At 42.7% G+C, this 20,267-nt stretch overlaps 2 protein-coding genes across 2 annotated transcripts in view; both read right to left on the minus strand.

Moving 5' to 3' along the window:
* npdc1b (neural proliferation, differentiation and control, 1b) overlaps positions 1–6,018 on the minus strand; it is a 43,528-nt gene extending 37,510 nt beyond the window's left edge. Inside the window, exons 1-2 of the mRNA XM_037778371.1 lie at positions 5,938–6,018; positions 290–455 (exon numbers count right to left, since the gene is read on the minus strand). Coding sequence (XP_037634299.1) covers positions 290–455; positions 5,938–6,018 — 247 coding nt within the window. The remainder of the gene's footprint in view (positions 1–289; positions 456–5,937) is intronic.
* Positions 4,922–20,267, minus strand: part of niban2b (niban apoptosis regulator 2b) — a 47,192-nt gene continuing 31,846 nt past the window's right edge. The window contains 10 exon segments of the mRNA XM_037778018.1: positions 4,922–7,013; positions 7,015–7,125; positions 7,127–7,548; positions 8,968–9,079; positions 9,417–9,524; positions 11,444–11,557; positions 15,582–15,737; positions 16,422–16,609; positions 17,166–17,328; positions 18,325–18,429. Of these exon segments, the coding sequence (XP_037633946.1) occupies positions 6,201–7,013; positions 7,015–7,125; positions 7,127–7,548; positions 8,968–9,079; positions 9,417–9,524; positions 11,444–11,557; positions 15,582–15,737; positions 16,422–16,609; positions 17,166–17,328; positions 18,325–18,429 (2,292 nt within the window). The 3' untranslated portion in view covers positions 4,922–6,200.

Here is a 20,267-nt window from a genome sequence, read left to right on the forward strand (position 1 = left end):
TATGGACATATTCAAGTAAAGCACAGTAGGCTACCTCAGAATGGTACTTAAAGTAAACTTACAGTAGGCTACTTGAGTAAATGTACTTAATAACATTCCACCATTGGCCTCTATAGCATCATCACAGTATCATGATGATAGTTCCATGTGATGCTGGTACCGTGGTGGGTGTAAGCCAGGCTGATAGGTCAGTCCTGGAGGCCCTCCGCAGTTCACCACCAGCAGCTCCACAGCAGCAGCCTGGAGGATGGATGAATGACAGTGACAGCAGGCAGCAGCAGCTCCTTACCTGTCAAGCAGGTGCTCAGCGACAACAGGGCCGCAAAACAGCGCAGCCTGGTCCAGCAGCGGGACCCACATCCTCCTAGACACAGCTCCGACCACTGACCGGGGACACCGACGGAGGAGCAGGAGGAGGAGGAGGAGGAGGGGAGTCGGTGCTGATCATTCCCCCATCATCCCCTGGTGCTGAGGGAGGACAGGACTCAGAGAGATAACGACAACTAGAAGAAAACCTAAAGAACCGAGGAGCCGATGCAGGCGGCCGTGGGTATCCGGACTATCGAGTGTGTTTTGCCGCGGACTGTGTGCTCTCCACCGCGGACTCTCAACATGGATGCGTCCCGTTCACTGACTGACTGGCTGACTGTGGTAACTTCTGCTGAGCTGTAGCAGCAGAGGCACGTACAGTGTGACGTCAACACGCTGCACTCCCACCGTGCTGCCTTCAGGTGCTGCTAAAGATCAAATTGGCCAGTTTAAATATGACTCACCACTACGTAGTGAGTCAAACCAGACTCATTCAGTCTACAGCGCTAAAGATGGATGTAGGGAACTCTCAGTGTGCAGATGGTCTGTTGATGATCCCTCTCTGACTGCCAAAGGACAAACTGATGTCTCATACTTATCAAAGTTTTCTGCCAAGACTAATTTTTGAGGTAAAAAAATATTGAGTATTCCCCTCATGCTGTGTTAAAGCTGCAGTGGGTAGACATATTCTGTTACTGTAATGTCTATTTCTCTCCTCAGATGTTTTAAGAATCATCTTGTAGTGTACTGTTTAGCTGTAAAATTAGAATGTTTGTGACCTGGCAGCCATGTTGAGATTAAGTTGAGGAAATACTAAGCACCGCCCGCCAGCCGGAGCACAGCCAATAGGAACGCTCTCTCTGTGAAATGACCTGTGATTGTTCAAAGTCTCCCGTCATGGGCTAGATATTAGGCTCGTTGGAGATGAGTCAGGTCTGCGCAGAATCGATCACCGTCAATCGGTGCGCAATGCATGCCGGTTAGATTTGTGTCCGACTTGATCCCGACTTGCTCTGACGCGTGCACACGTGGGCAACGTTAACCTCACGAGATCGAGGCAGCCGCAGTTTTTAGAGCCAGGCGCCGCAGTTGCTCTCCACCGACCTGTAAGACCCAGGGCATTATGGGAAACGCTTGGCTCGCGCCTGATCAAAGAGCTGATTGGCTCTTAGTTTTGACAGCAAACACCACGTGTTGTAGAAAGTCACAACTTTCTGTGTAATCGTAATATTTAACGCTAGATTGTAGGATATTAGTCTCATGTTGTGCAATAAAGGTTTCATCTGTTAACAAACATATCTGGTGTGGTTGATAATAATAATTACTATAATAATGAAGGGTATCTATATATAATATATATATATATTTATATATATATAATATCAAAATGAGTGCTCATTATGTGCTTTACAAGGTGGACATAAAAATAATAAAGGATAGAATCCAATACCAGATACACGCACATTTCCACATATATTTACAAACAAATATAAATAAATCCCAACGTGGTCTGAAAACTACAAGTGGCCTACAGATCGGATCTAACAGGAAGTAACCTTTCTGTGACTTCCTGTAAATTCCGTGAAGGCTGCTGGAAACTGTCCGACTTGACTGCAGCTTTTTGTCTCTGTCCCTGCTGCTGCCGCCTGATCTCGTCTACTTTCCAGGCGAGGTGCAGTTCATCTCGAACGAGCCTATTTTAAAGTCTGAAAACAGAGCCATGAGGAGGAGCAGAAGTCTAGTTTTCTCTCAGAACACTTGAATTACAATATGCTGAAAGGTTATTATGGAATTTTTGCCCAATGAAGCCAAAAACATACTGCCTACTGAAGCTTTAATGTCTGAATTTAAATCTGTGTAGTTTTGATCACCATTGTGTTGTCTAACATTTGATATCTTTGTCAAATGTTAGCTTTGTTTCTAACCAGCAGGGCTGCTTGTCAAGGGCGGTACGTTTTTTTACAATTGACCTCAACACCATCAACATGGTGTCTCACTTAGTAGTGGCATCAAAATAGATGTTTTTTTTTTTGTTTTGTTTTTAATAACTTTAGAAAAGTGATTTGTGTTCAGTTTAAATGTCTTGGTAGATTCTATTCAACATTCAGTCCAGTAGTTAAATCTCTTGCCTCTCACTCTGGGTTTATATTAAAGAGTTTATATCTTATGCTTTCAAGATCTTCAATGTCGATGAATCAGAAGTTGTCTTAACTTGAAATACTGCCATATTAGTCTCACATAGCCAGACCTATGTCCACTGCGCTGTGTCAGCGCTAAACAAAGAACTGCCATATTGGCTGAAAATCAACACAGCCTATTGAAACTCAGTAGTATTGAAACTCTGATTCAAAACCTGGTTGGAGCCATTTCATTTTTTTAGGGACACGTGTAACATCTCAGATTGCACTGTTAGGAAACCAGACAGACCCATGAAACTCATTATGTGCACGGTCTGTGATGACGCCTCCCAAAGGACAAACCAATGTCTCATACTTGTCAAAGTTTTTCTGCCAAGACTTTTTTTTTGAGGTAATCGAGTAATTGTTCAATGGATATTAAATTGTTTTAATATCTATATTTTCGGTAGTTTATTGTGGTCCTTGGTATTCATATAATGATGATGATGATACATTTCCACATATTTATAATATAAGATGTTTAATGGGAAAATAGGAGTGAAAACAGTTACGCTGATTGATATTCAGTTTGCTGTTTCAGACTTATTCATCAGGCTCTTGGACAGCAAGAGTTACGTTTATTACATAGAAAAATAGAATCATGGTGGACATTTTCACACATGTAACCAATAACTTTATTATTTTCATTCAATTTAGCTGTGCCCGTAAGCCATAGTGAACCAGCACGCAACACCAACACCTGGTACAACTATATGGAATGCTGCCATTATTGGTAATAATGATACATTTAAAAAGTCAAAAATATTCTCTGTGAGCAAGCTAGAAATACCCAGAAATGTAATAAGGTGTTGAAATCCAAGTGTTCACTGATGTGGTGAAAACTTGGTCAGTTAGTCTGCTATGTCAGTTTCAACCTAATTAAATGATTTAGATTGATATGTGAACATATCTTCTTTTACAGAACAATCTGGCCCTTGTGCAAACTTTAAACCTGGAAGTCTTGATCCCATAAATCAAAGATGTTCACATTCTGACTCCCATGTTCAACTGCTGGAGATGAGTGGGCTGGCTCTCAGTTCACAAACTGCGTAGTATGTGGCCCAATCCCACGGTCCCCCCCTAAGGCCTTAAGCCCTGAACCCTCAGGGACTAGACTGACGTCACCTGGTAAATGGTTGAGTGTGAGAGGCTGTAAGGCCTTGAAATGGTTATAAATATGAATGGGACAGCACTTTGCAGCAACATCTCACGTTACCTTGACGATGCCAAATGTAGGTTTTCTATTTTATATTTTTTACTGCTTATTTCAGGGGTCTGCAACCCGCGGCTCTGGAGCCACATGAGGCTCTTTAGCTCCTCTTCAGTGGCTCCCTGTAGATTTATTAAAAGCAAAATGAATAACTGTTTTGTGTTTACATTTTCATTTTTATTTATCATTGTTTTAGGTCTAATGTACGACGGAGTATTAGGGCCACATTGAGGGAAAAAAATAAATCTGAGATTTTGAAAATAAAGTCATAATATTACAAGAATAAAGTCGTAGGTTTACGAGAAAAAAAGTCATAATATTACAAGAATAAAGTCATATTATAAAGTAGTCATTTTACGTGTTGTCTTTTTTCTCGTAAAGTTATGACTTTTTCTCGTAATATTACGACTTTTTTTCTCGTAATATTATGGCTTTATTCTGGAAATCTCTGATTTTTTCCCTCAATGTGACCCTATTTCTCCGTAGTACATTTGCACTTAGACTTATATACTATATACTGAGACTATAAACTGTGTTACCTTCATCACAATGCTCAAATGTTTTGCAGCTCCAGACAGATTTTTATTTATTTTTTTTGCCTAAAATGTCTCTTGATAGTAAAGGTTGCTGACCCCCTGGCCTATTTGAACGTGTTCCAGGCCTTACGAGACTACAGGTAACAGTCAAAAAAAGGCAATTAACTTGTTTTTGTCAAACCCCATTAAGCAAAATTAAAATAAATATTTGATAAATGGTGTGACAGTCTAATGCTTGCATTACTCTGATTTTGTGTTTTTTATGTACCATCTTTAATCTATAAATCCTTAACATTAATGTTTCTGTGTAAATTAATACATGCCTGGCTGAACACCCATGTTTATTGTTTTCTAGTTACACGTCCAGGCTTCCCTTGGTAAGCCTGTGTTTAACATCACAACGCTGTGAATTGTGGGTAATTCCCTCAGGCAAAGTCTGCAGAAATGCAGACTTACGGAAAGTGTGCACAAAGGGCTCAAAATGTCTGCGAGAGAGCTCCTCAAGCACTTGACGATTTAACAGTGGGACAAGCTCTAAACCATTTCAGACTTTGCAGGAACGCGCCTCAAAGTCTGTGTGTGGACATTTGGATTGGGGCCGTGTGTGTGTGTGTAAAATGGGTTTTGTAAGAGAAAACATCATACGTCTACTATTGCCAACAAAGACCACAATGACAAACTGATAATAATTAATTGATAATCATTTATTATCAATAACAGTCATTTGTATCACTCAAGAGTAAAATAAATCTAAAAGTACATTGGAGACAAAAGAGAAGGGGGTGCAAAATAATAAATAAAATAGGGGGTGGAGAGATAAACTAAGGCACTTATGAAATTATATAAAATTATGTAAAATGACAGTTTGGTAGTTCACCGGTCCATAGTATTTATACATAATATACACAAGCTTTCTTTAAGGGATAAACTCTTAAAAAATAGTGTTATTCCCACCAGCACATAATAAATTGTCAAGTCTTAAGATGTCAGTGTGTACATCAAGACAATTAATGAATAGTAAAAAAAAAAATCTTTGAGACTTTTCCACATTCTGTAAAGTATTTTCTGTTAAACAATAAGTGAGTTTCTAATACCTAATAGTTTCTAATAACTGTATATTTACACCAACATATGTAAAAAACAAAATGTAATTGCTGAGGGTTATTGAAGGCATCACAGTAGTTAAACTTAAATACATTTAAAAGCTAAATCAATTGACATGTATTTCACCAAAGGCACCTCATCTGGGGTGTTCTCGTCACATGTTTATAACACCCTAATACGGCAAGCCGTCCACTGTGCTCACATTTATACCAGGTGAAGAGAAAATAAAGTGTGGAACTTGTGTGGGTTGAAAGCTCAAGAGTTTCCTGAGGATTTTACTGTCAGATGCAAAGCTGTGAAAAATTATACAGGAAAAAACAATATTTAACAATCTGACCTGAGCCCTGCTCAGTGAGGAGAATCTGATGAGGGATTATTGTGGCTGGAACTGGTGGGAAAACTGATATGGTTAAAAAAGCATGAAGTGTCTTTTAATCTTGCTCAAATAAACAAGCAGAAAAACAAACAAGACAAAACAGGGCAGAATTTAGTTTATGTCTAACAAATGGAAATCATTTCATCTCTGGTCTCAGAGTCACTGGCTTTGGTCTCCAGCTTTGGTCTCTGTTTCTGGTGCTGCAGCAACACTCGTCTCCCTCACCTCTGGGTGCTCCTCTGTAGACTGTGGGGCCGCTGTGCTAGGGGCCACATCCTGCTTCTCTTCCTCCACGGCAACACTCATCTCCCCCCTCACCTCTGGGTGCTCTGAAGGCTGTGGGGCCGCTGCGCTAGGGGCCACATCCCCCTTCTCTTTCTCCACGGCAAACGTCGTCTCCCTCACCTCTGGGTGCTCTGAAGGCTGCGAGGTCGCTGTGCTAGGGGCCACATCCTCCTCCTCTTTCTCCACGGCAACACTTGTCTCCCTCACCTCTGGGTGCTCCTCTGTAGGCTGTGGGGGCGCTGCAATAGGGGGCCACATCCCCCTTCTCTTCCTCCACGGTAACACTCGTCTCCCTCACCTCTGGGTGCTCTTCTGAGGGCTGTGGGGCCACTGTGGTAGGGGCCACATCCTCCTTCTCTTCCTCCACGGCAACACTCGTCTCCCTCACCTCTGGGTGCTCTGAAGGCTGCAGGGCTGCTGTGGTAGGGGCCACATCCTCCTCCTCTTTCACCACGGCAACTATTGTCTCCCCTCACCTCTGGGTCCTCTGTAGACTGTGGGGCCGCTGCGCTAGGGGCCACATCCTCCTCCTCTTCCTCCACGGCAACACTCGTCTCCCTCACCTCTGGGTGCTCTTCTGAGGGCTGTGGGGCCGCTGTGGTAGGGGCCACATCCTCCTTCTCTTCCTCTATGGCAACACTCGTCTCCTTCACCTCTGGGTGCTCCTCTGAAGGCTGTGGGGCAGCTGTGGTAGGGGCCACATCCTCCTCCTCTTTCTCCACGGCAACACTCGTCTCCCTCACCTCTGGGTGCTCCTCTGAGGGTTGCAGGGCCGCTGTGCTAGGGGCCACATCCTCCTCCTCCGCCCCTTCACTGATGGGAGACTGGAAGCCACTGTCGTCGTGTGGAGGCAAGGGGAGGTCAGAGGTCGCCTCCGGGAGCCTCTCTGGAGCCGTTTCTGTAGCTCCAGATGTGATTTCCTCGGGTGCTGGTGGCGGTGGCAATGTCTCCTCTGACACTTCCTGGTTGGAGGAAGGTCGTTCCTCCACCATTGGCTGGCTTTGTCCTCCCTCACCCCTTCTCCTCTACGGCTGAAGCACTTTCTGCAGCAGATTCAACCTTCAGTGGGACTTCTTCTTTACCTTTCTCCTCTGGTTTGGCTTCGTCTCCCTTCAAGACAGAACCGTTTTGACAAGTCTGGAGGGTTCTCTGAAGCTTTAGGACTCGCAGATCCTTTCTGATCAGTAGAAGCTTTACCATCGGAGTTCTCGTCCCCATTTCCATCTCCATCTCCGTCCTCCTCGGGGATGTCGTTGACACCGGGCACCTCTACGCACGACTCGTTGGGCAGGACCGGGGAGCCTTCCACCTGGATCATGGACACCACCTGCTTCATCCTCCTCCTCTTCTGCGACTCCCCATCTTCACCGTCACCGCCACCCTCAGTGTCCTCCCCTGCTCCGTCCGCCTCTTCCTGGGCTCCTCCGTACTCCCCGGCCCAGTCGATGGAGGGGTTTTCTCCGAGCAGGTGCAGGCTGGGGTCACTGTTGCCGAGGACCATGCTGTCCCTGTACAGGTTGTGTCTCCTCTGGACTGCCGCCTCCTTCACAGCTACAGTACAGAGAGGAGGAGAGGTTAAATGTGCTTCCACATGATGAGCGATAAAGAAAAAATATGTGTCCTAAATTAAGAACAGTATAAAGTGCAAAACTGATCATCTGGTCTTTTATGTAACTGTAGCTTGTTAGGAACTTTCCTGTAAAGGATTGTGTTTTAATTGACAGTGTTGAATTTATAAACTTCTAATTTAAAAAAAAAATTACTGCTTGAATAACAGAGAGTGGGTTGAACATGCACACATGTAGAATTGTATACGAATCTTCATGTGCTGCTATATATTACAACAAGTATACAATTACAATACAAATCAAAATAAAGTATAAATACATCTCAGATGTCAGTTTTCTTTCCAGTCATACATATTTCAACTAGGGCTGTCAAAGTTAATGCGATAATAACACTAATTTGTTTTGTTTTAATAACCATTAATTTCTTTAATGCATTAACGCAAGTTGCAGTTTTTTAGGTTGTAGCGGGCTCAGCTTTAAAGCTAGAGTGAAGATACATCATCATATGACACTAGAAAACCTAAGGAATCCTTGGTACCAACTATACTAGCTTGTCGCGAAGGAGGTTAAATAACGCTCCAAACTTACACTAAATGTTTAATTGAATTTGGTGAGGAAAAACTGGCATGGCCATTTTCAGAGGGGTCCCTTGACCTCTGACCTTCAGATATGTGAATGTAAATGGGTTCTATGGGTACCCACGAGTCTCCCCTTTACAGACATGCCCACTTTATGATAATCACATGCAGTTTGGGGTAAGTCATAGTCAAGTCAGCACACTGACACACTGACAGCTGTTGTTGCCTGTTGGGCTGCAGTTTGCCATGTTATGATTGGAGCATATTTTTAATGCTAAATGCAGTACCTGTGAGGGTTTCTGGACAATATTTTTTTGTGTTGTAAATTGATTTCCAATAATAAATATATATATATATATACATTTGCATAAAGCAAAAGCAAGCCTCCACTTCCATGTTGATAAGAGTATTGAATACTTGACAAATATGGACAGATGAAAAAATGTGTAATAAATGTGCAATTAATCGTGATTAACTGGACAATCATATGATTAATCACGGTTAAATATTTTAATGGATTGACAGCCCTAAGTTTATTCATGTTGAATTGTATGTGGGCTGATATCTATTTTTGAAATTCTTAAAAAATATATACCATCAATAAAATAAAGGGGAAAAAAGAGAAATGTTTCGTTGTCTCCCATCAGAGAAATGGGAGTTAGATTGAGTTAAAAGGATTGTTTTCAGATTGGCCACCAGTGAGATTTACCGTCCAGTGACGGACAACCAGAGAGCTCAGTAATAATCAGCATCCTGATCTACTGAAGGATGAACTGTGCGAATGTTGGAAACGGACAGGACGAATAAGACTATAGAAGACTGACCCATCATGATGTCCTTCATGACCGAATGCAGCACCACCTCTTCAAAGATGTTCTCCACCAGAATGAAACGGGAGAAGTCCTCAAAGATCAGCTCCTGGAAGCGCGGCAGCTCCTGGTATTCACAGCAACAGTTAAAAACATCTCTATAAACATCCTCATTTCAGGACAGTTTGGTGGAACATAACAAAAGGGTTATTCTAATACAGATCGAGACAGCAGAATCCAGACGTTCAGATGTTTAGCATCGTTACATCTACTTCATCTAGAGCTAGATGAAAAAGACACCTGGTACAGTTTGACACTGGACAAGTACACACAATACATAAACATGTGTGCCAATACATTTTGGATATTTTCCCCATGACTTTCAAAGGATGGAACACGTAAATTAATGAATATATTTCCATTAATCTTCCAGGTTTTTGGTGACAGAATGCTGCGAGACTCACCGAGGCACAGGAAGGGTTGAGCTGCTTCAGCATGTAGGGGATGAAGATCTGGAGGAGAGCCTCACGGAAGAAACGCTTCCTCACCGTGCTGCTGTCATAGTCAAATTTCTGAACCGAAAAAAACACAAAAAAGCATCATTGACGTCAGTTCATGAGTGAACGGTTTCTGTCCAAAAGGTGACGTTTACTCCACTGCATTTATTACAAAAAGCAATGTCTACTCAGGGCACCCGGTCACGTTTCATTTGTCTAGGAGTTAGAAACAAATTTGTGTCGCAGCACTTTGTTTTCGTGTTCTTTCCTACCACATTAAAAGGATCAATATGTAATATATTTACTGTAATAAATCATAAAATGACCAGGATGTGTCATCAGAGATTAAGGAAACATTCTGAATTGAGATACTGGCTTCTCCGACAACAATGCTACAGCCAGTATGTGTACGTCTGTTTTTGTTTTGGCCTGTGTGATCTCGTCCACTGTGATTCTGACTACTGCTGATGGTCAGCGGCTAACACGGTCTTGTCTAGAAGGTAACCCTGCACTAACTGCAATCAGTCACACCGGAGAAGTGGATGGGACACGTCTCCAATATTTTGAATTTGGACCGCTGTTAACCATTTTTAAACGCTAGCTGTCAGTGCTACATGTTGTTCCTTTAAGGCAGGGGTCAGCAACCTGCGGCTCCGGAGCCACATGCAGCTCTTTAGCTCCTCTCCAGTGGCTCCCTTTAGATTTTCTAAAAAAAATAGTGGAAATTAATAACTGTTTTTTGTTTACATTTTCATTTATCATGGTTATCAGTCTAATGTACGATGGTACGACGGAGTATTAGGGCCACATTGAGGAGAAAAAAGAAATCTGAAATTTCGAGAATAAAGTCAGAAGTTTACGAGAAAAAAAGTCATAGTATTATGAGAATAAGGTCATAATATTATAAAGTAGTAATTTAACGTGTTATTTAATTTTTTTCTCGTAAAGTTATGACTTTATTCTCGTACTATTCTGACTTTATTCTGGAAATGTTTTTTCCCTCAATGTGACCCTAATACTTCGTAGTACATTGTCTCTTTGGCCCTCACTGTATTAGACTTATATACTATATACTTAGACTATAAACTGTGTTACCTTCATCACAATGCTCAAATGTTTTGCCTAAAATGTTTCTTTTGATAGTAAAAGTTGCTGACCCCTGCTTTAAGGGATGGCTGTGGCTCAGGAGATAAAGCAGGTTGTCCACTTATTGGAAGATCAGCGGTTTCATCCTTCCTTCGGTCCGAATGTTGAAGTATCCTTGGGCAAGATACCGAACCCCAAATTGCTCCCGAAGGCTGAGCCGTCGGTGTGTGAATGAGTATTTAGATTAGATGTGAATGTGTGAATGCTGACATGTAGTGTAAAGCACTTGGAGTGGTTGGGAGACTAGAAAGGCGCTATATAAATGCAAGTCCATTCAGCATTAATCATCTCACGACTCCTCAGATTTATTGTGAGATGCGTTTGAGGGCCGGCAGACCTCCAGGTATAGAAGGTATGGAATCAGCATGGATTGAACTGCTGCATCCCAAGACTAAAACCATTATTATTATCGCCGTCTGTTACAGGCCTCCTGAGCAAATAGACTTTTATGAACTGATATAAGATGTGTTTTGATGAATGGAAGGTTGATAGTTGTATTAATACATTTATACAACCATTGCTGCTAGTTTGGTTGCGGCAAACAAAATGCAAAAATGTTGTCCCAGATCCCACATTACCCACTAACACAGCAACCGGTCTGGATCTTATTCCAGCCACATGTCTGAGGGATAGCAGCAGTGCAGTTTCTAGTTTTTAAGACTTGACTTGTCATGATGAAATTGCTGAATCCATGCAGCTGCTTTGGTTTCAGGGTGCCCGGTACTGTGAATGCTGGCTCACTGTCATCGTGTCATGGCTTACGGAGACACTTTAATAAAATGGTTTCAGGATTAGAGTGATGACCTACTAGCCTGTTCTGTGTGTGTGTGTGTGTGTGTGTGTTTTACCTTAATGACTCTGTCCTGGCAGCGTTGGATGGTCTTACAGAGCTCCTCTGTACCCTGAGACTCCAGACTCTGGTGAAGGATCTGCTCAAATGTATACACTGCTTGGTCCATTTGCTGTGGACACATACACATACAACGAGAGAGAGAGTGTTACATCCCGACCGACTTTACTGTCTTTCAAAGGCTGTAGCAGGTTTGGTGTTAGAGCTCGAGTGGTACCAAACATGTCATGCTAGCTTGTCAGGAAGGAGGCTATATAACGCTCCAAACGTAGGCAAAATTCTGGCGAGGAAAAAAATGGCATGGCGATTTTCAAAGGGGTCCCTTGACCTCTGACCTCCAGATATGTGAATGAAAATGGGTTCTATGGGTACCCACGAGTCTCCCCTTTACAGACATGCCCACTTTATGATAATCACATGCAGTTTGAGGCAAAAAACATACAGTTATTTTCGCCTATTCTAAAATGGTTTATTTGAATATTTCGGCATACTGGGGTCCCTAAACAGTCTTGGAATTCCATAAATTGCATATGACTGTAAAGCTGAGACTCTTGTGGTTCCAATGAGCCCAACTGTATTCATGTGTGATGATGTTAGTCCCCATAGGAGACCTTTCATTGTAGTGAGACCATTTTTTTTTTTATTTGACCTCACTGTAAAGAATGACCTGTGGTGACCTCTAGGATAATCACAGCCTCATCAAACTTTACAACCACAAACTACAGACCTAGGGTATTCAGAGGAAGTACAGGTTTATAGACAATAAGGGGAGAAGTTTCCAGAACAGAAGCGCTCACCATCTGATCACCAAAAAATGCAGTTCTTGCAGAAATCTCCAAAAAAATAATTTGATACCAAATCACAGCATGGCTTTTTCTATGGTGTTCCTAAAGTTCTTGGTCAAGAGGGTCTCAGAGGGTTAAAAGATATCAGTACGTTTTATCATATTTGGCAATAATAAATAATAGGAACAAAAATAAATGGCAATGTTATTTTTTGTGTTATTAGTATGTTCTGAGAAGTTTGCAAGCAATATTCTAAGTTGTGACATATGTAACTGGTGACTGATTACGATGCACTGCCCCCAGTCCGACTGTCTCTGCCCCATGATGTATCTCTACACACATATCCCCAATTCGATCTTCTCATTCCCTGTTCACCTGAAGTTACTGAACAAACCACTAGAGGGCACTCCCCTTCCTACAGTTCTACTGTGCCTGCAGCTGTCAGCACAAGCTCAACCTTGTCCAATCCCTCCTCTTAAACTCTGAGCAGAAGGAAACGTCAGTATAACTGCCCTTTAGTTTCTTGAAACTAAACTGACTCGGTGTAAATTAAATGACCTCGCAGCACTTGGAATTCTTCTGTTCTAAGATACATCGGCTTTAAGACTGAAAACACTATCGTACATGTTAAACAGGTAGTTTCTGAAAAAGCGTATTGACTGGTGATGTTCAAACATCATTATACATCACAGTGAGGAAGCATGTCTATGTTATAGCATCAGAACAGGAGGCTGGGAACACGTTCTTCTGAGTTCAAACAAGCACAACAAATGAATTCAAATGACCCCACCTAGCTCTTGCAGCAGCAGCAGCATCATGTGTTTGATAATTCAATAAGAACTAAATGATTCCCTGTGGCAACGGAACACAAATATTGACTTCATCATCTCCTGGATTTGATCCAGTAACTGGTCAACATGCAGTCATCTACTGCTGCTGCTCTTTATGAGCTCTCTGTAAGATCCGGATTCTGAGAAAGCACGAATACAAAACATGACGTATCATGGATTTTGTTGCCTGAAAAACACAGAAGCCCGACAGCTTAGTATCTTTCTGGTGGTAACCTAAAGAGGGCATCTTAGGCAATTTGTAAAATTGTCTCTTAGATTGTTTAAAGGTAAAGCAGAATATATATGTGTGTTCTGATTTTGTCATACCACAGAATAATGTGTTAATACCCAGCCACATTTGAATGATTGAATTTTTTTTTTTAATTTTCAAGTACGTAAAATTAGGGTTCAAAATTGCGGGGGGGTTGTGACACTAAAAACTATTTATTCATCGTTTTACAGCCGCAACAGTAGCGACGGAGTAGACTACGGCGGGGTCTATGACGTAGGCACAGGTGACTGGAGGAGGCAGAGTGTTTGGCGCACCGCGGTGGCGCACTGGAGACAGTCTCATAGTTGCATCTGATAGCTGTTTTCATTTTGTCCATGTCTAATGTATCTGTCCCTATCTAATAAAACAGAAATAAATGAATAAGTCATGTCTAGTTCATGGCAGTGATTTTTCACACAACAACTTTATGAAAAGGTGCTTATGGAATAGTTATGGCTCACTAGCACAAATAACCCTGCTGGTTTAAATGTTTATGATAAAGTGGATATAAGTATGAAGTGAAGTTAAATGTGTGAGAGTCATCATTATATGTATGATGATTACTCTCACATTTCATTTCTACAGTCTGGCTTCAATTCTCCACCTCACCATCTGCGTCTCCAGTTTCCCCCCTACCTCGGTGCCTCGGTGCCTCCATAATCGGCGTACACACGGGTCAACGTTTCCGTACCGGTGTGCACATTCTCCCGTCAAATTTGTTTTTATAGATCACAACCGTTGCGTGGGAAGTGGCGTACGCACATTTCAGGCCCCGTTTTGTGCGTACCCGACGGTTATAAATGAGACCCCTGGACCTTTTCTTTTTACAGCGCGGGACTTGAGGAATTGTTTCACAGCTTGAGTATCTGTAGTTTCTAAACAGTACTTGAACTCTGAATGACCTTGTGCAGAACACCCCCCCCCCCCCCCCCCCCCCCCACTCCCCTCACATTGGGCCCCACTAAAGGGTCATGATAAGTGTTTTCTCTATGGGGTGGAGGGAGCTGCTTCCTGGATCTCTTCCCTGAGACAGAGTTGCTGTTGTTGGTGGATACACATACAAACTTCATTCTCAGTGTTCAAATCTTGAGGAAATATGCCAGATGATAATTTAGCTTCATTTCAATGTGGAAACCATCATGTTTTAACTTGGATCAAGTCCTGAATGCTATTCTACACTGTCCCAACACCCTGATTTTACTTGCATCTGCACTAGAAACAAAAAATACTGTCTACTACTACATTTCTCAGGCCGAGATAACTTGTTATAAAGGGTTGGTTCACCTAAATTACAAAAAAAGACTTTCTAGTTTTAAATGGTATCTGTCCATGCAGATAAGTGTTGGTTTTATTTGACTAAATTTGTAATGGCAAGTTCACACTTACACAACTTTAGCTCTGATTTTCCACTCGTCAACCATTATTGGAGTTCCCGCACAAAAGCTGGAGATCTGAAGCATATCTGTGCTGGCTCGGCGCTCAAGCGTGAAGTGAACTGTTCATGTATGGCATATTCATTAGGGCTGTCAATCGATTTGAATAGTTAATAGTGATTAATCGTATTATTGTCCATAGTTAATGGCGATTAATCGCAAATTAATCACATTTTCTATCTGTTCTAAATGTACATTAAAGGGAGATTTGTCAAATATTTGATACTCTTATCAACATGGCAGTGGGCAAATATGCTGCTTTATGCAAATGTATGTATATATTTATTATTGTAAATCAATTAACAACACAAATCAATGACAGATATTGTCCAGAAACCCTCACAGGTACTGCATTTAGCATAAAACAATATGCTCAAATCATAACATGGCAAACTGCAGCCCAACAGACAACAACAGCTGTCAGTGTGTCAGTGTGCTGACTTGACTATGACTTGCCCCCAAACTGCATGTGATTATCATAAAGTGGGCATGTCTGTAAAGGGGAGACTCGTGGGTACCCATAGAACCCATTTACAATCACATATCTGGAGGTCAGAGGTCAAGGGACCCCTTTGAAAATGGGCATGCCAGTTTTTCCTCACCAAAATTTAGCGTAATTTTGAAGCGTAATTTAGCCTCCTTCGCAACAAGGTATGACATGGTCGGTACCGATGGATTCCTTAGGTTTTCTAATTTCATATGATACCAGTATCTTCACTCTAACTAAAAATTGCAAGTTGCGTTAAAACCTGTAAACTACACTAAACACAATGGAAAAGGTAAAGTGGCTTAGGTAATTGCCGTATTAGAGCATCACCTCTCTCATGAGGATCTGGGCCCTCTGGACGAACACCGAGGGACTGGAGACGTCGAACCTCTGCTGCAGACCCTCCAGACTCAGCGGCTCCACCTTCTCATAGCAGCTCTGCATCTTCACCGGATGGTAGGCCAGCATAGAGATCTTCTCCATGTGCTGAGGAAGAGGAAGCAGATTTGTTCAAAAAATGATTTGTATTTTTTTTTTTTTTGCATTCTGTTTCACAAACCATATTGAACTATTGAATGGTTTTTGATTTCATAGTAACAGACTTCAAATCACTTCAAAAGGTCAGATGACCTGCATATCAATCATGTTGTCATCACGCACTAGGAGCTTATCCTTAAAGCTGAAGAAGGCAGGTTGGAGCTAAAATATGATACCGTTTAGCTGTAAAATGAGAAAGTTTGTGACCTGGCTGCCAAGTTGAGATCAAGTTGAGGAAATACCAAGCACCGCCCACCAGCCGGAGCACACTTTCTCATTTTACAGCTTAACAGTACACTACAAGATGATTCTGAAAACATTTTATGCTGCATTACAGTAACAGAATATTCATTCATATTTGACCAGCGCTGCCTAGTTTGACCATTTAATCTAAGGTTTGCGAGTGATTGACAGCTGCCTCTGTTGAATGAACAGCCAATAGGAACGCTCTCTCTCTCTGAAATTACCTGTGATTGGCCAAAGTCTCCTAAAGCCTGAAAACAGAGCAATGAGGAGGTGCAGAAGTCTAATTGAATTACAATATGCTGAAAGGTTAATATGGAATTTTTGCCCAATGATGCCAAAGATATTCTGCCTACTGCCACTTCAAACTCCTCCTCTACCTTCTCATACCTGTGCCACGGTCTCCTTGGTGCCCTCATTGAGGGTGTTCTTGCTCATGTCCACCAGCTCTCTGAAGAAGACGTCGCGGACCTCAGAGAAACCTCGGCTGGTCGGCTCCATCAGGGCTTCCAGGATGGAGCTGATGTAGGGCTCGATGCTCACCTTCAGCAGCTTCTCAGACTTTGGGAGAACCACCTCTGTGGGGGGGAATGAAGAACACGAGAGAGGGGAGATGGAGGTAAACATGTATGGTCATAGTTTCAGACAAAGACTATCTGGAGGTCAGAGGTCAAGGGACCACTTTGGAAATCGCGATGCCAGTTTTTCCTCACCAAAATTTAGAGTGTTGTTTAGCCTTCCCAATAAACTAGTAAGACATGGTTGGTACCGATGGATTCATTATGCTTTCTAGTTTCATATAATATCTATACCTTCACTCTAGCTCTAAAACTGAACCTGCTTTTACCACCTTAATGATTACAGCGAGTCCAACAGACTGAGCAGCAACAGGAGCTGTTCTGATCACTTATACAACTCCTGCCAGTACATAACAGCAGGCCAATCAGAGCCTAGAATTAGTCTACAATCACTCTGGTGGCACACTCCAGACTCCACACATTTCATTTAGCAGGAGAAGAATAATTTAATCAGTCAGACCATCACAGACGGGCTAAAAAAAGGAATGAAAACGGACAAAAGAAAAAAGGTGTGGAAATGATTTCATTAGGTAAAGATGCTCACTCTCCTGCTTACCTCTGATCTTGTTGGTGACGTGCTCCTTGGAGGTGATGATCTGGTCCATGTCTGTTCGTATGGAGGCTTCCAGAGAAGAGCACGCCGCTTCACACTTCTGCAACACTGCCTCATACTGGGCCTGGCACTGCCCCTGCACCAGGCTATACACAGCATCACTGATCTACACACACAGGAAACACACATTTGAAGGCACAACCTCCTGTTCCTTTCATCTGCTCAGTTTAAAACGTAAGTGAACCATCCATCCATTTTCTGTAACCGCTTATCCCATTCAGGGTCGCTGGGGGGCTGGAGCTGTCCAGCTGACATTAGGCGAAGGTACACCCTGGACAGGTTGCCAGACTATCACAGGGCTGACACATAGAGACAGACAATCATTCACGCTCAAATTCACACCTACAGGACATTTAGAGTCAACTAGAATGGCACTCGGAGAGCGAAGACCTCCCCCCCCTTCTCCGTGCAGCGTGGGCCATCATCCACGTGTATTTTTGTTTATGTTGAGATCAGCTGTACGTAGCGGAGCATCGTAAAACACTTCATTCAAACCGTCGCCGTTACTCTTTCCAACAATCACCAAGTGTGCTTTGGTCGAACTCAACTGTGATTTCACAGAGTTTAACCCCCACCCCCGCTCTCTCTCTGTCCCTCTCTCTGAAGGAAAGAGGCGGGGTCATGCATCATCAACGCGTCATCAGTTACACATCAGTTACACTTAATGTTGTGGCTGATCGGAATCCTTAAAAAAATTCCAGAATCCGGATCATGGTCCGGATCGCCACCAAAATGTAATGGAGTGCTTCTTGTGCCACACCACACCCCTCCAAAAAATTTTGTTCAAATCCATCGCAGACTTTTGGAATAATCCTCCAAACGGACAAACCAACAAACCTACAAACCAACGCCGGTGAAAACATAACTTCCTTTCTAGGCCTTCAGCCTTGGCGGAGGTAACAATGAACCTAACCTGCATGCCTTTGGACTGTGGGAGGAGACCGGAGAAAACCCACGCTAACACAGGTAGAACATGCAAACTCCACACAGAAGGGCCCCAAGCCGGATTCAAACCTGTGACCCTCTTGCTGTGAGGCGCCAGTGCTAACCACTGCACCACCGTGCAAAACCTAAGTGTAATGTGTATGGAGTAGTTTCTTACCAGCATCCAGTTTCTCTGCCTCTCGTGTAGTTTGCCTTTGAGGCGTGGGGAGATGAGCTCCCTCAGCTCAGGAAGGAGCCCCTCCATCACCAGGTTAGACAGGATCTACAGGACACACAAACACACAACTTAGAGGAACACAATCACAATCATCTCACTCACTAAATTCACATGTTTGATGAGATAAAGTGCTGTGATTAGACAATCAGTAGCTTGAGCACCATAGAAGTTCAACTCTGGCTTGTTTCTGGGGTTCATTCTAATGTGTCTGATCCCATCTTTTCACTCTGCAAATTGAGTTTTAACTTTGAACCACTGAGTTTTTTTCTGCCTCCTCGAGCAGTGGTGGGGGGGGAGCAGTCTGGGGATCTGGTACCTTGCTCAAGGGCACCTCTGCAGCGTTGCACTGACTTGAACCGGTGACCCTCCGGTTTCAAAGCCATGTCACCGTAGACTGTTCTACTGCCGGTTTTGGAGCATATTTAACTCTAAGATGTATTTTTAATCATCAAAATCAAACCAATCAAATCATTTATCTGGAAGGATAAAATGCATGAAATGAGTTTGGAGTATTCATCCAATGGATGGACAACAGCTGGCATCATATTCCAATCACAGAACCAGAGACATCCTCTTTTATATTCCATGAGTCCTTCTTCCTTGTCAAACATGGCACCTACATTACCCACAATGCAACTCCTCTGCCAACAGTTCGGTCGGAGATTTGGGTCTGTCATACATCAGACCAGCACATACGGGTATTTCACAAGAAGTCGAGGCCACGCCCCTTTTTGCGAGAAAGAAAACCGAAGATCCCAAAGACTTCAGTGGAATTTGACGTGTTTGGATTGTAATTTTGACAAGTTCATACGCATTCATCTCTTATTACACAAACGTTGTTTTATACACATGTCTAATAATTATTTTGCGACCTCGCCTGAACCTGAGCGTTCATGATACCTTAATAAATTAAAGTTGATTTCCGTCATGTCCCTTCAGTCTTTCCCCGTCCAACACAGATTTTGCTTATCCAGACATCTCTACATATCTGATTGCATCATGTTAGACTAAATGTTGTCTGTAAATAACCAGCCTGTTAACAGCCAACTGTTTGATCTATAGGCTGAGATTTAGTTGGAGACGACAGTCTGATGCTGCTATAACGTTAATGTATGACTGTATTACTGCAGCAGCCTCACACTCAAGCTAACGTTAGCTAGCCATGTTAGTCACTGTCACCAGCATCATTTAGCCATTTATTACACTGACAGTGAATATTCACGTATCGTATGTGCGTCAAATCTCAGTGTGAAAGCCTCGGTTAACCCGCTACACAACAGCTTTTCATCATTTTTTCTCCTGTGACGGCGAGTTTCTTTCCCCCAAACGGGAGCGCAGCCTCGGTGATGACGTGATGCTGGTCTGGTCTACAGCTTAGAGCCATAAAGCCCCTCTATTATTTCTTTTTTAGGACATGGCAGGGGAACTAATCAGAGATCAGTGTTTTCGGATTTATTGTTGGTGCAACCAGCTACAGTACACAGCAACTCTTCTTCGGCCTCGTGTTATTACTGTTACCGGTTTATTTAAAGTAGAAGTTTGGAGACATGTTTTAACTTCTTCTGTTGACTCCGTTACCGTCCATGAAGGACACCGGATTGTTTTCCCCCTAAAAAGGGGGCGTGGTCATGCGGTCTACTCTGGATGACGTATTGCCGGTCTGATGTATGCTAGTAGTGACTAATGTAGCCTTAAAAAGAGAGAGTTGTTTGTGTTTACTAATATTTGTGGCCTTTCTTAGACCGTAGTAATGACAGGATGATTTTTTTTAAATGGCCGTAGTTCCCCTTTAGGCTGCTGGCTACAAGCAGAGATGAGGAGAGAGCTAGAGAGGTCTGGTTAGCTCACTTCGTTCTAACTCCACAGCCCCAGACTTTTTTTTC

The sequence above is a fragment of the Sebastes umbrosus genome, chromosome 8 (assembly GCF_015220745.1).
Source record: "Sebastes umbrosus isolate fSebUmb1 chromosome 8, fSebUmb1.pri, whole genome shotgun sequence".
NCBI classification, from domain to species: Eukaryota; Metazoa; Chordata; class Actinopteri; order Perciformes; family Sebastidae; genus Sebastes; species Sebastes umbrosus.